Source organism: Eptatretus burgeri, chromosome 2 (genome assembly GCF_056783735.1).
Source record: "Eptatretus burgeri isolate ZD-2024b chromosome 2, Ebu_testis_v1, whole genome shotgun sequence".
In the NCBI taxonomy this organism is placed as follows: Eukaryota; Metazoa; Chordata; class Myxini; order Myxiniformes; family Myxinidae; genus Eptatretus; species Eptatretus burgeri.
The window spans coordinates 101,755,894-101,770,931 of record NC_140962.1 but is presented as its reverse complement, the minus strand read 5'-3'; the positions used below and the strand labels follow the sequence as shown (position 1 = coordinate 101,770,931).

Sequence of the window (15,038 nt, the reverse complement as noted above, 5' to 3'; positions counted from 1 at the left end):
CCGTCTGAAGGCCCTGTCACACCTTGACGATTTAGCCAACATATGCCAGCATACGACGACGTATGCCAACATACTCTTAACGTATACAAAACTTACCCATAACGTATTCGACGTGTGCCAGCTTGGTTCGGCAAATTTTTCATACGTCGGCATACGCTGGCTAAAACGTCAAGGTGTGACAGCGGCTTCACACTTCGATGTCTAGTGCGGTTATGATTTGAATCATCGAGCTGCAGCCTATTAATAGCCTACGCCATGTGATCGTCGGCGATACGCTGCGGCACGCTATGCATAAGTTAGACTATCGTTGGGCATAGGTTGTGAACGCCGCCAACACGCTCAGCATTCGTTGGTATAAGTTATCTATATGTGATTAAAACGTTCTGTGTACATTACTAATACGTTATGCATATGTCCAACACGTTATTATACGCCCACAATAAAAAAAAACATCAATAGTTCAGCGTACGCCAGCGTTTTACATATATTTTGATACGTTGCCATACGCTGGCTAAAACGTCAAGGTGTGACAGCGGCTTGACATATGTCCTCCCCCCCCCCACCCCATATTTCCGCAAGATGCTCAAGGTCTGCCAGCAACCCCCTTCTGGTAAAACTACCAAAATCACGAATCACTGCTCACCTTCACTCTTTCATTCCTCTTTTTTTCCCACATTAAGAATAAACTCCCTCAATCTGTTCAATCCCATTCTTCCCTCCAGGCCTTCAAAACAGCTGTTCACCACCACCTCTTATCTTCCCCCATCCAAAACCACAATCTTTTCTACCCCCGTTAATCCACCCCAAACCCACCTCCTTCAAATTCTCCGCTTTCCTTCCTGAAAGTCCCTGTAATGTCCATCTTGTATGCACTGTGTTCCCTTCCCTGCCCCATCGCCCTCCCTTCCACAGATCTCCGAATGTCTCTGTTCCCCACTGTTTTGTCCTTCCCTCTCCCGCCCCTCCTGTCTCCTGCCGCCCTTGTTGTGCGTTGTGTGTTAACTCTCATACGAGCCTCGACAATATATATATATATATATATATATATATATATATATATATATATATATATATATATATATATATATATATATATATATATATATATATATATATATAAACCCAAATGAAATAAGTATGAATACAGCAATTCAGCTATATTTGAACTCATGACTCTCGACATGGCAACTCAGCTTCATCAAGCAGTTTGCACTTTCAACCCAGCGCGTCATAAATCGGTGAAACGTTGGTGTAAAACACCACAGATCTTGTCGCAGTCCAGAGGGTGCGCACAAATAATGAAGCCCTAACAATCAGTCAGCCACGTTCAATAAGGTCTCAGAAAGTGAATCCCCGAATCACCGAAGCAGAGACGAGAGCACGATTCAGCTGTTGGAGCTGTCGAACAGATAATGAAGGAAGGAACTCCAAGCTGGAAAGGATGATTTGGTTGAAGGATGAGAGGTTTGACGAACGATAAGCTCCGAAAGTAAGCATCGGTCAACGCGCCCATCGCCTTCTCGAAATGGAGCGTGAATCAACAAAATGGCGCCACCGACGTCATTTCCCAGATAACTGAAGTGCAGTGTCCAACAGGCAGATATCCTTCAGGAATGTGACACGTTCTCCTTCTACACCATGATATATCTCTTGTTCTTCCTCTTCTGATTATTCTTCTTTTTATTCACAATGATTACAGAGACATGACAGAAGTACAGAGACACCATGGTTTTTAAATAATTTATTTATTGAACATTTGAAGTATATTTGATCCATTTTGATACATATACTACTATTCTGTAGACTTGCCATTTGCAGATTTCAACGCTTTTACTCTTTCAGGCAAAGAACTAACGAGTTCCGAAATTTTCTCTTGTGGGATTTCCGTCCCAAATGGTTTAACTTCAAACAAATGGTTAAACAATTCTGCCCGTGATGTTGGTTTCCTGGATTTTTTTCCACACAGCTCGATCCAATATGGCCCAGAGGTGTTCAATGGGATTCATGTCAGGAGACTGAATTGGCACAATTCGTCCTCTTTGAAAAATCGCAAAGGTCGTGTGCTCCCTGGGTTCGAGGCATAGTGAACTGTCATACACGACCCAGGAACTCGTTTCTGAAAATAAATAGCTGAAAATTCGGACAAATCATTGAGTAAAACCTGCTTTATACAGATGAAATGAATAAATATATGGTGTGTACTTCTCTCACGTCTCTGTGTATGGAAGTATGGCCTGTCAATGTATAATGTGTAGGACAAGGATATAAGGAAGCATCGATGTGCTGTTGCATGAATTAAATGTACATTGATCACCAATCAACAAATTAACAGGACATTTACTGCAATTCCTGTGTTGGATTTGAATGTGGATTCCCAACATCATGAGCAAGTTCTCAGATGGGAACATTAAACAGGGCAAGATTGCGCATTATCTTGCTGTTAATACGGTCTCCTCTCTTTTGAGACTTATTACATGTTGGAAATCTCTTCTAATTGGGGACGACTGCAGTGCTGTGGAATCCATTTATGCAAATGTACTCTCTGGCTTAGAGTTGGGTGTCGTTATATTTGTGCAGCAACCAAAGCCTAAGACCATCTCACCTAAAAAGGGGCCAGTTGCAGGCGGCACACAGCTGACTGTGAGTGGGACCAAGCTAAAGGTTGGGATGCCAGAAGATGTGGAGGTTCAGGTTGGTGGAAAGCCTTGCAGGTGAATTGCTCTGTTATATTTTCTTTTATGGAAAATTAGAGCAGAATTATTTTTTTAGTTAGTTGAGTGCAGTTGCCTGTATACCCATGCAAGGCTTGTATCTTAATTGCATTCCTGCTCTTTCATCCTCCTCCTTGCACACCCTTCCTTTTCATCCTCTGACCTTTCAGTGTGACTAGTGTCAATGATGCACACATAACCTGCAAGACTCCTCCATTCTCAGATGAATGGTCCGATATGCAAGTCAAGGTGATTTACAAACCCAAAACAACCATTGATCTGCTGCACTCTGAAGTCTTCCGCGTCACTCCAAACCCTGATATTAGTGATATGACACCTGCAACTAGCTTTTTCAGGTACCATTTGGTTTTCATACTTTATCTAACAGTTTGATTCTTCACCACACTCACATCTCTTCTTTACCATCTGCAGCCATGTTCAACAGTTAAACATGATTGTGGGTTATGATTGATATGTTCAGTTAATACTTTGGATGGCACAGAGCAGAGCTCGCAGTCGCTTTCCTAGGCATCCCGCTTGCCACACCGGCCGTTTCAGGGCATGCACAGCAGGCTTGGCTCTCCAGGACACAAAGCCGATGTCATCAGCCAGAGACATCGGGGATGCTATGAATGTGGTGGGGTGAGAGGCTGCGCAATGCCTTGGCACATTTTGGGAGGCATTTTAATCCAGTGGGAGTGAGGATGAGGGATTTGAGGACTTCTCTGTGGGTGGGTCTGAGTAGCCTGACCATCTGGGACCTTATCTTCCTCCACCAAGCCAGCAGCAAGCATTCAATGAGGATTCACTCGACAGAGGCTCGGGAGAACTGGCTGCACTGGGAGCTGTGGCAACTGCCGATGGAGGAGAGGGGAGTGGAGAGGAGGAGGAGGTCAAGTCAGGTGTGTGAGAGCATGTGCTGGAGCAGCGCATCGCTGCGTACACTTTCTGCCGGTATTCCAGGGGCCTCCGTCTGGCCATCCCCCAGGCAGATGCCTGGCCCATCCCCATCTCCTTGAGATGCTGATCAACCTGCTGTAACCACGAGGCACGTGGTCGGCCCATTGGCGTCCTCCACTCATGAGGCTCCCTCGTTGAGAGAATCTCTTTAGCAGGATCAGCATCAGGAAAACGAGACACGTGTTCATACAGCCGCAGCTGACGATCACGGACTGTGCAGGCAACGAATCTCATTTGAGTATCTTTCAGCAGCCGCTCATTGGACACAAAGTCCGACCAGCAACAGCCAAGGATTCTCCAAAGAGACCTGGTACCAAAGGAATTAAGTTACCGTCTCGGATCCCTGGTTAGAATCCAAGTCTCACATCCATAGAGCAAGAATGGAAGCACCAAGGACCTGAAAACTCGGACTTTCGTCCTCCGGCACAGGTACCGGCAGCGCCACACCCCATGATCCAGTGAATCCTCGCCACAAATAAGTACAGACAAGATAGCAGCATTCCAGATGTCATTGAAATCCTGGATCTTAGTTTTGACCCAGGAAACCCATTATCCCAGAGGCTCCAACTCCTCATTCAGCACCTTGAGGCCCCCAAAAGGATATCCAGAGCCTCCGCAAAGATGACTGCATCATTTGCGAAATCAAGGTCAGAGATCTTGACATTCCCAAACGATGCACCACAGCTTGATCTCTCAGACATCCTCCCCAGAATCCAGTCCATACAAGTGCTGAAAAGTGTGGAGGCCAGTACACACCCCTGACAAACTCCAGTAACAACTGGAAATAAGTCAGAGATGGTACCACCACATCTCACAACATTGTCAGTGCCAGAGTATCGTTCAGACATCAGATTGATCAGTTTTGGTGGCACCCCACGAAGACCAAGAATCCTCCAGTGGGCATCCCGATTCACTGAATCGAACGCTTTACAGAGATCAACATAGGCTGCAAGCAGCTCCTGCCGAAACTCTCGTCTGCATTCGGTGAGGACACGAAGTGCAAGGATACGGTCAATCGTTGACCTCTTTGGTGTAAAGCCTGACTGCTCTGGACGCTGGTGCTCAAGCAGATGGTGGCGAACCCTGTCAATAATTATCCGAGCAAAGACCTTGCCTGGCCCTGAGAGCAGTATCTTCCCTCGGTAGTTGTTGCAGTCTTGGCGATCACCCTTCCCTTTACAGAGAGGAACAACAAGGCCCCTCTTCCAATCAGTTGGGATGATGCCTGTGTTCCAGGCAGAGCACAGAACTGCATGCAACGACACGAGTGCAGCATTTCCACCAGCCTTGAGAAATTTAGCATGAATGCCACAGATCCTGGAAGCTTTACCCCAACTGGTTCACTGCAGTCTGTGTTTCCACAAATGAATGTGGATCACAGTTGATAGGAGGGTCAGCAATAGGGATGGTATCACCCCTGATATCCAACTCGACAGCTGGTGGATCAGCCTGGTACAGCCGCTCACAGTAACCGGCCCAGCGGGCCTTCACTTCGGACTCCTCTGTCAAGAGCACTCCACCCTCCGCTCTAACTGCAGTACACCAAGGCATGGGCTTGGAGGAATGTAATGCACGAATTCCCCCGTGAGGATGAGAATCACTTGACAACAGGTGATGCTCTACCCCCTCACAAATTCCTCACACATGGACCTCCTTGTCCACCCTTAGTGCACGTACAGTTTTGTGTTTCAACTCCCTGAACAGCTCATCTCTGCCATTCAGCCTGGCCCTGCGACTCTGGTCAATGGTATCCAGTGTCCCTTGAGAGACAAAATTCTTCTTTGCCCTCTGGTGAGTTTCAAGACATCCCCTGCCAACATCAAGGACGGTGGTCTTGAAGGCACTCCACAACTCTTTATTATTCCCAAAGCACCCAGACCCCCCAAATCCCCCACTCATTCTGTTCGCAAACTCCTCAGATACCCTCTCATCTTTCAGCTTGCCCACATCCAGCCCAGGCTGGGATGGTACCATTCTTCCAGATTTGAGCAACAAGTTCAGAGTTGCTACAACAAGCCTGTGGTCAGTGTTGAGGAACTTACCACTCCGGTAGACCCTGCAGTTCTGGATCATCCTCCAGCGAGCATCAACGAGCACATGGTCAATCTCCTTTGCCACACCACCAGCTTTGGAATACCAAGTCCGGCGATGAGCTTGTGGGTGCTGAAACCATGAATCAGCCATTCCAAGTCCATGACTTCTTGCAAAGTCAAGGACCTTCGTGCTATTCTGGTTCACAGTTGCAGACCCATTTGGACCAACACATGTCTCAACCATCCCATTCGGTTCCAGTTGATGGAATGAAATCCCTCAAGAACGCGAGAGTATCTCACCTGGGGCACTGATCAACCACAGACTCGAGCGTGGCATAGAATGCGTCCTTCACGGTGAGATCACTCGCCTCAGTCGCAGCATACACAGAGACTAGGGAAATGACACATAAGGAGTGACGAATCCTTTGTCTCATAACATGCTTGTTGACTGGTGTTACCTCAATTATCATTGGAGTCAGCTTATTGGACACAGCAACAGCAACACCTTGGACATGGTAATCATCAGAGCGACCAGACCAATAGTAGGTGTAACCACCCGCCATGATCTCGCCGCAATCCTGTCTCCGAACCTCAGAGAGTGCTGCAATACCAATGTCGAAACGCTTGAGCTCAGATGATAACAGAGACAGGTGATCATCCTCTTTTAGGGATAGGATATTCCAGGCACCCACCCAAGGAGTCTGGTGGACGACACCTCAGCACCACTCCGACATACTCTCCCGCAATCTGACCCAGGAAGGTTACTCTGTGGTTTTCCTCCCATCCTCAAAGATTGGGGGTCCCGATGGCTTTGCCCCAATCCCGTCGTCTGGTGAGCTGCCCTGCGGAGGGCAGCCACACAGGAGGTACTCCCACGGAGTGGGTTTTCAGATTTTTTTTTTGTGCTTTTCGTATGTTTTGTGGCATGAAGGGTTTTACGGTGGCCAGAGTGCAAATCCTGCCACCAATCTCCTAATAAAATGTAACCCAACTGCAGGAGGACGTCTGCAGACACAGTTGGGCACTAGATATGGATGGCCGTTGGCTCACAAGGAGCTCCTCCTCCTCCGAGAAACAGGACTTTTATCTTTACACACCACATCACACCACCACCATCGCCATCACCATCATCATGTTGCTCGGGGGTAAAGTGACAAAAATCTAACTCAGAAAAGTTGAGGTAACAACATGAAATGACAGTACTTTTGATGACAGAACTATACCTTCTTCCATGCCATCTTGGATTGATTGCTTTAACTGATTGTGATTCCAAGATTACCTAAACAAAATCTCTTCGTTGTTTCAACCAACACAAAACACAGCTGCAAGACTTCTAAATGTGTACAGTACTCGTAGTTTCATGTTTCCGCTTTTTGTTAGCTTACACTGGCTTCGTATACACCGGCGGTGATTTCTGAAGTTTTACATCGTCACTTTTAACATGTCACATCGATTGGTTCTCTCACACCTGGGTCACCTGCTCTTCTCGTATTCACACTCTCATTCATTCTGCGCAACTTGTCTATCTTCTTTTTTTTTTTTCTTCTTAACTGTATTTCTCAAAGCTTTGTATCACTTTCATCCTAGTTCTTATTGGTTGATTATGCTGTGCTTTTTCAAAGCTTGGTATGAAAAGTGTTTTTTTTGTTGTTGTTGTATACAATGTTGAGGTTCGTATGAGAGCCAACTCACAGAATGTATGACAAAGGGAGAAGGAGACGAGAGGAAGGAGAGGGAAGCACAAAACAGTGGGGAACAGAGACATTTGGAGATCTAAATCAAAAGCATAAAACAGAGAGGAGATTAGCTTTATAAATATTATTGTAAGTTATCATACCAAATTCATAAATTCACAAAAATGTGAGAAAAAAAACAAATGTCCTCCCCCCCCCAATCTCACTTCTCTCCTTGCAGTTACCAAACTCTGTTAAATTCCCATCTCTCACCTATTATTCCCTCTTTTACTTTTCTAAGTTATATTTTTGTCACTTTACCCCTGAGCAACCTGATGATGGTGATGGTGTGGTGTGGTGTGTGTAAAGTCCTGTTGCATTGCCTGCGACATCCTGTAAATATCACATCCTGCAACAGAATGGCGACCTGTCCAAGATTGGTTATTAGTTACAGAAACTTTCACAACTTGGTGGTGCAGTGGTTAGAGCATGTGCTTTGTCTGGGAGGCCAGTGGTTCGAACCCTGTCCGAGTCATACCAAAGAATGTAAATATAATACGTGATATGATGCTTTCTTGCTTGCTGCTCAGCATTTATAACGGATAGAGAACAGACAAAAACAGACAAACAAACATCGGTTTGCAAGCATTGTGAAGGCTTGAGGAGCCTAATGTCCACCTCCTGCACTGCAGTTCCTTGAAAGGGATCTCATGTCATAACTTGTCGTGAGTTTCCCAATGCTTGGTCAAGCATATGGACCTCTACCACCACTTTAACCCTCCCCCCGCCACTCTCACCCCTCCATTTCTTGTGCACATTGTCACTATCCCTGAGCGTGAAAACATGTCAGGAAATTTTTCTTCGACAGCAAAGGAAAGAACACTCCGTTCAGTCATATTGATCCCATTTTATTTCTGTAGTGTTGCAAAGATGAACAGTATGTTGTTAATTGGTGTTACTGCGGTGTTTAAATAAAAGTTAATTGTGGTTTTATTTATGTTTCAGATGACTGACCAGAGGACTTCTTTTCTTTTCTTTTTTTCCTTCCAGTGGTGGACGTGATATCACTGTAAAAGGCAGTAACTTGGACTCCGTCACTCATCCCATCATGCGATCTGTAGTCTCAACTGCGCGCCGCCGGCGGAGATCCCATCACCATCAAATGCTCTCATCTGAGGTGTACATATTTTAAAATTAATCATTTTATATACAATATCTGACCTGATTTATTAGTTCACCTACTAAGTACTAGGGTGGTTTTTATGAACATAAATGGCTATTCTAAAGAATTATTTTACCCAAATACTCCACAAAAAGTATATTAAAGCTCATCTCTGAATCTAACACATGGAAATCAAAATATAATTTTGGGAACTCTGTTGCACATTTCCTGTTATAGTATGAAAGTACCTGCAAGGTTGATGACGCAACAACGATGATCTGCCAATCACCAAACATCTCAGTCGTGAGCAGAGGAAAGGACTCGATCAAGGCTGACATCCAGTTCATCATGGACAATTTTGTTCGAAACTTCTCTTCCATTCAATACTTTGCCGATCCCACGATGCTCAAATTGAACGTGAAAGACCCAACGAGACCCTACATATACAAGCTTGACACTATACTTGTCGCAGAGGTAAGTAAACTGCTCAAAGCAGGGCTATCATTTAGAGAAATATACTTCCTGTACTGCGAGGGGATTGCTGCTCACTCTGCAGCATCTTTGTCAGAAAAGGAAATTAAAAATTTCGCTGCGCTGAATGAAGTTACACTTTCTGCACATTCCTTCATCTTTTCTTCACTAAATATAATCATCCGAACAATAGAAAAAAAATTTAACTTGATGTTAATTTTTATTGTTTTTTTTTCTTTTTTAAGCAATTACTCAGATTGGTATTTCCATCAGCAAAGCGACAGGTCTAACTTCTCATGGTTTTGAAATGAACAACCAAGCAGCTTGGTGAGTGCTTACCAATTTGCTTATGCATTCAAGCAAACACTCCAACGGAACATTTAGCTTGGCAAGCGATTACTTACCCATTACCGTCGGTCGTATAAACCCGTGCACCCAGAAACACCCAAGCATTGTCCGAATTGCACAAATGAACACTTTTTTTTTCAGGAGTTGAAACTGCTGCTAAGTTCAATTCTGGAGCTTAAATTTTGTAATTCGGCTTAGTTTGAGAGATTCTCGAGATTATGGCATGGGCGGAAATGAAATAATGCCACAAACGCTGGCGTCTCCAGGCGTTCATATGTATTGCAATGTATCCAACGATTCGTAGGTGTGATGATCAAGGCATTCAATAATATGAGTGAGGAAAGTGGGAAAAAAAACTTTATCGTTAAGAAATCCTTGCGGCCTGTTCCAAGTTGAGGCACGGTTGAGCAGGCCAAAAAATGTGGCAGCCTCAGTCCCCAGCGAGGTAATCCAAGATACGCTTTAAGACTCCAGAGAGCGAGGTGGCTGAGGATGTGCCTGATGAAGGATATAATAAAATATAGCCATTAATTATATTCAAAAGGGGTTCTTAATTAGCCCAAACACCCAATTTTCAGTCGTGCACTTCCTTTGGGTTCCCTGTTTGTGTGCATGCAAAGTTTCAGGCTGCTAGGTTTCATGGTTCCATTGAGTTATGGAGGAGACACACACACACACACACACACACACACACACACACACACACACACACACACACACAGTGGCATTTATTAGTGTAGATTTGTCAATTCATGTCTTCAATTTCCTATGAAGCATCCCAAACCTGGTGCACTGGGCGTATGATGAGACAATCACCATAAAGTTGCAGCCATCATACATCAAGAAGGCAAACCACTCACAACCAGTGTGTTCCAGTGTCGACAAAGTCAGTGCCAAACATCAAGCTTCTACAAAGTGAAACTTCTCGAGCCTCTCACCACCCTCTAATATCCTTGTGGTTGTTGGTCAAATCTGTCACCGGTACGTGTTCCCTTTGTACCATCACTCCATCCTTTGAGTCATGTCGGACACTGCTGTTGAAAAGGCCAAATATCTTGTTACTCTCTTTACCATAAAGACCAAGGTCCCAAACCACTACCTTCTTCTACCCACTCTTTTCCCCACTCAGATTTTTCCCTTAAGCATGTGACCTTCTATTATACTAAGTTTGAGAAGTTCTTTGTCGATCTTGGCATCATCTCTGCAATTCCATTCAATATTATTGGTGATATAATTCACATAAACAGCTTCGACCTAATCCTTCCTCTTTACTCATTCTTCAACAAATACCTCTGAGATGATCACCTGCTTTCATCTTTGAAAGTTGCAAAAATATCACCTCCATTCACAAGAATGCTCCCAAGTCTCTCCCGCTACAATAAAGACCAGTCGACCTTCATCGTAAGCAAAGTGATGGAGTCACTTTGCTGTAGACCTCAGTCGTCATCTCTTCTCGTACTCTGTAATATTTGAACATCAATTTGGCTTGCATCTGGTTATTCTTCCTTTGACTTGCTGCTTCTTTCTGCTCTATGGATGGATGTTGTAAATCTCAAAGGAGAAGTGAGGGCCATATCTCTGGTCATCTCTCTCAGGCTTTAGAATCTATCAAGCACCTACCCTTACTTTCCAGATGTGTGCCTCTTGAATGGTGATCTGAATTTTCTTTCTGAGCAGATGCTGTAGGTTTCTTCATGGTATATTCGGTCCGGTGAATGTCCTCTCGAGAATGATGTGCTGCAAAGCTGCGTTTTAGAACAATCCCTTGGTCTGTGACAATCCCAATCCCTTGGGCATTCTTGGTCTGCATGGTTAGTGTTATGTGTATTTTGTTGATTTCTTGTGCAGAACTGGACACCAGACTTGTAAGAGGTCGACTTCTGTTTTATTCTTATCTACGTGTCTGAAAAACGCCATTGATCAGATGTTTAGAACATGTCTTTCAAGTCTCACTTTGTCCCTTGCTAAGGATCAGCTGTTAAACCTCCAAGTTAATTGAGCTGGCTAACCCCAGTGAGAGTTGCAGTCCCTGTATATCTTAGTCCTCACGATGTCATAACTTGTGTTGGGCAGATTCTGTCTCCACACTGGCCTCGAGGCCTGGGGAGTGATTTGGTATTCTCCACAGTCAAGTCCCTTCTGAGCCACACACAGCTCATTATGGTCCACAACGCCATCGTCCGAAGTACCATGGTGTATTCCCCCCACTCTTGGGCTGGTGCCGCTGCTTTCCTTCTTGCTTTTCTCGAGGCAATTGAGTCCAATCATTTTGTATAATCGTAATCTCCTCGCCGACGGCCATGTCCTGGGGTCTGCTTCTTGCCCACCACCACAGGGAGACTGGTAGACTATCAATTTGTTATGCATTAACTCCTACAATGCTGATTGTTCGTTGCCACCTTGTGTCCTCCCAGTTCCTACTTGCACGGAGTACTTTTCTACTCTCTCAATTCTTGCTCATTGATACAACTACTCCTGTCCTCTCTCCTTTTCATACAACCCAGCCCCCAGGTTACATGCATTCTTCCAGAAGGAACAATGGATGAAATAAATAGGATGCTTAATATTGAGATATGCTCCAACCACCCCGGGAAGCAATGAGATGATGAAATTTCTGGTGTTAAACCTTCATCGGAGTAAGAGAAGGGTTATCACTTGTAACGTCAGGTTCTTCTTGCATCCCACAGTGGTTAACATACCTCAATCAGTCCTGTTCTTCCATTGTTCTACCTGTCTGACGACAGAGATCGACACGTCTTAGATCGTTATTCTCGTTCTTCATTCTACATTCTTCTAGAAACCCATACCATTCCAAGTCTAAGCTGGATGCTCACCACCAATCCTCATCCCTCTCTTCTTTCCTCTGTGGAACCAACTCCTCGCGTCTGTTGTCTCGTGCTCCTCCCATGCTGTTCATATTCACTTCATGCTTTCTCTAACACCCTGCTCTCTTCTACTCCTGCTGACCATCTGATCCCCATCTTCCCCATTCCCTCTTTTTGTCCCCCGCCTCTCCGCCAAGTTCAGAGACTGGTGACATTAAAATGATCTCCAACCAATCAACCGATCATCTGTCCACGCACATTTCTGCACACGAAATTTTAAAAACCATTGAACATTTAGCTTTCATATTGCAGATATCTATTCCTCATGACATTTTCTCAACCTTGATTAGATCACGACTGTGATTGGCTGAATCATGTTGCCATGGCAACTATCTTGGTAACTCGGCTTGCGTGCGTGATATTTCAAAAACTTTTCAAGATTTAGCTTTCATATTACACTGATCAATTCCTCATACCACCCAAAGTGTGGGGGGTGGGGGGGGGCATAGAATATCAGCTCCTTGTTCTCTTCCTGTTACTCAACTACCCACTTGCATTGTATCCATGCATTTCTCTGATTGCCTGTTCCACCTCTTTTTCCTGTGTTCGTCTGTGAACCTGCTGTCCTCTGTCATTTAGCTCATCCTTGAGCTGAGACTTCTGGACAAAATAAATTTGAGCTGAGAGTCTCATTGACCATTCAGTTGGATTACAATATGCCAAGTTTCAGAAATTATATATATATATATATATATATATATATATATATATATATATATATAGAGAGAGATATATATATATATATATATATATATATATATATATATATATATATATATATATATATATATATATATATATATATATATACACTGTATAAATGCTATGTTCTTAGTCTGTTGGTCTGATGAATCTGAATTGCGCTGTGGCTGTACTGCTAATTAATTTTGGCAACTGTTAAGCCATTGGCCCAGTTTACGATCATCAATGGCCTCGAACCTTTTTCTCTTGTTAAACAGCTGTAGATAGTCTCTTGCATTGAGAAATTGGTCTTAATGTCCACATGTGTTTGATGCTATTGCAACCTAATTTGCCAAACTGCTGACTCATTCAACTTTGGGATACCTTGCTGCTCCCATCCTCACTTTGTGTATGTCGAGGTCACGTTGCTTACTGTGAGGTTGGAATGGGTGGTGTTATGGGAAATCCCACCACTAGCAGTGTTGTTCCTTTGGTAGCATGGTTTCTGTCAAAATTGACTTGAAATTTTCCTTTCAACAAATTGTCAGGTGTTGATAATTTGGAAAATCAACAAAGTGAGAGCAATTCATTTCAACCCAAAAAACGAATGGTGTGTGTGTGTGTGTGTGTGTGTGTGTGTGTGTGTGTGTGTGTGTGTGTGTGTGTGTGTGTGTGTGTGTGTGTGTGTGTGTGTGTGTGTGTGTGTGTGTGTGTGTCAGAGACGGAGACAGAGGTGTTTGAGATTGATTGGAGAGAGCCAAGTGGGTTTTGTCCTTTCCTTTGTCGTACATTCTGAAAGATAGAAACCAGTCCTACTTTATTATGTTACCATAACAATGGAAAGACTACTTGTTGAATTGTTTGTTTGGTTGATGACTGTGCTGTTCACCATTGTAATTTTGACCTTGGGCATGCATTGTACATTCCTCAGGGTCAGAATCTGGCAAGGGCAATGAGTAAGGAGGAGGTACAAGCACGGTTGGGTAACATTCCCTGCACTGTAAGCACTCTGATAGACAAGTACCTGTACTGTAATCCAGAGTCCGGCAGTGAATATCCCAAGAAACCTGTAAATTTCACGGTGAGAGAGTTTATCCAAAGTAACCACCAAGTTGATTGTTATTTTCACAAATGATAAAAAAAAAGAAAAGCAAAATAAAAAAAAGTCATTAACTTATGCAATGCTATGCATCAATGCCTCTAACCTACAGCTATGATTGCAGCTTTTGTAAATCTGAATGTGACACAATCTCAGGTCAACCACTACTTTTCACCAGGATTGTGCAATGTTGATCTTGCTCCAAATGCAATGTGGTGGAAGGAGGGTGGGTGATTATCTCAATCAAGGAAAATGGTTATAAACAAGATTAGAAAATGAAGGAGTATAATTTGTGGGAGCTGTTGTGCACTTTTTTTTCTAGGTGGTCATGGGAAACGTGAAATTCAACCTTGGCCCGGTGGAGTACGAGAATGAACCTGCAATGAAGCTCGAATACAAGATTGCATTGGCCATCGGCGCTGTGATTCTTGCTTTGTTCGTCATCACCATTATATTCATATACAGGTGCAGTTAAGGTCGATGCCAGGCCTTTTCTTTTTTTTTTTTTTATTCTTACCCCGTGCATGCGAAGCGAAAAGCTGGTTAAGAAATTGGTTCACGTCCGTTTGTCTGTCCATCCATCCGTCTTATCAGTTTATGGTCGAGGAACAACTTGTTTAATTGAATGTTATATTTTGAATGCGAATCGGAGCATGAATAGGAAAACCAGTCTTTTCGTTTTAACTTACTTTGGCTTTGAATTTGTCCCAATCACGCATTTCCAGAGAGGAGTGAGATGATTTTTATTTTTTTTTACTCTGTATGCCTGTCTGGCAGTCAAACAAAATTTAAAATCATTCTAAACAGGAAAGTTACTTGTTTTTTTTGTTTGTTTTTTTTTGTAAGGATTGCCTCAAGGACACAAACACCAGGCACAAAGAACTAATGGTAATGTGTTGGATAAGATGATGTAATAGACACTGTGGAAAATGGCAGAAAACCCCAGAATTTATTTATATGACTTTTACAATCTTTATTTTATTTAAATTTAATTATATACAGCAGACCCTCCTCG

General features: G+C 43.6%; 1 protein-coding gene across 3 annotated transcripts in view; it reads left to right on the top strand.

The window, feature by feature from the left end:
- LOC147032689 (plexin-B1-like) overlaps nucleotides 1–15,038 on the top strand; it is a 216,961-nt gene that overhangs the window by 151,084 nt on the left and 50,839 nt on the right. For all 3 annotated transcript variants that reach the window (XM_085870498.1, XM_085870497.1, XM_085870499.1), the window contains exons 16-21: nucleotides 2,578–2,711; nucleotides 2,882–3,067; nucleotides 8,428–8,554; nucleotides 8,777–9,013; nucleotides 13,856–14,005; nucleotides 14,346–14,488. In XM_085870498.1, coding sequence (XP_085726624.1) covers nucleotides 2,578–2,711; nucleotides 2,882–3,067; nucleotides 8,428–8,554; nucleotides 8,777–9,013; nucleotides 13,856–14,005; nucleotides 14,346–14,488 — 977 coding nt within the window. The remainder of the gene's footprint in view (nucleotides 1–2,577; nucleotides 2,712–2,881; nucleotides 3,068–8,427; nucleotides 8,555–8,776; nucleotides 9,014–13,855; nucleotides 14,006–14,345; nucleotides 14,489–15,038) is intronic.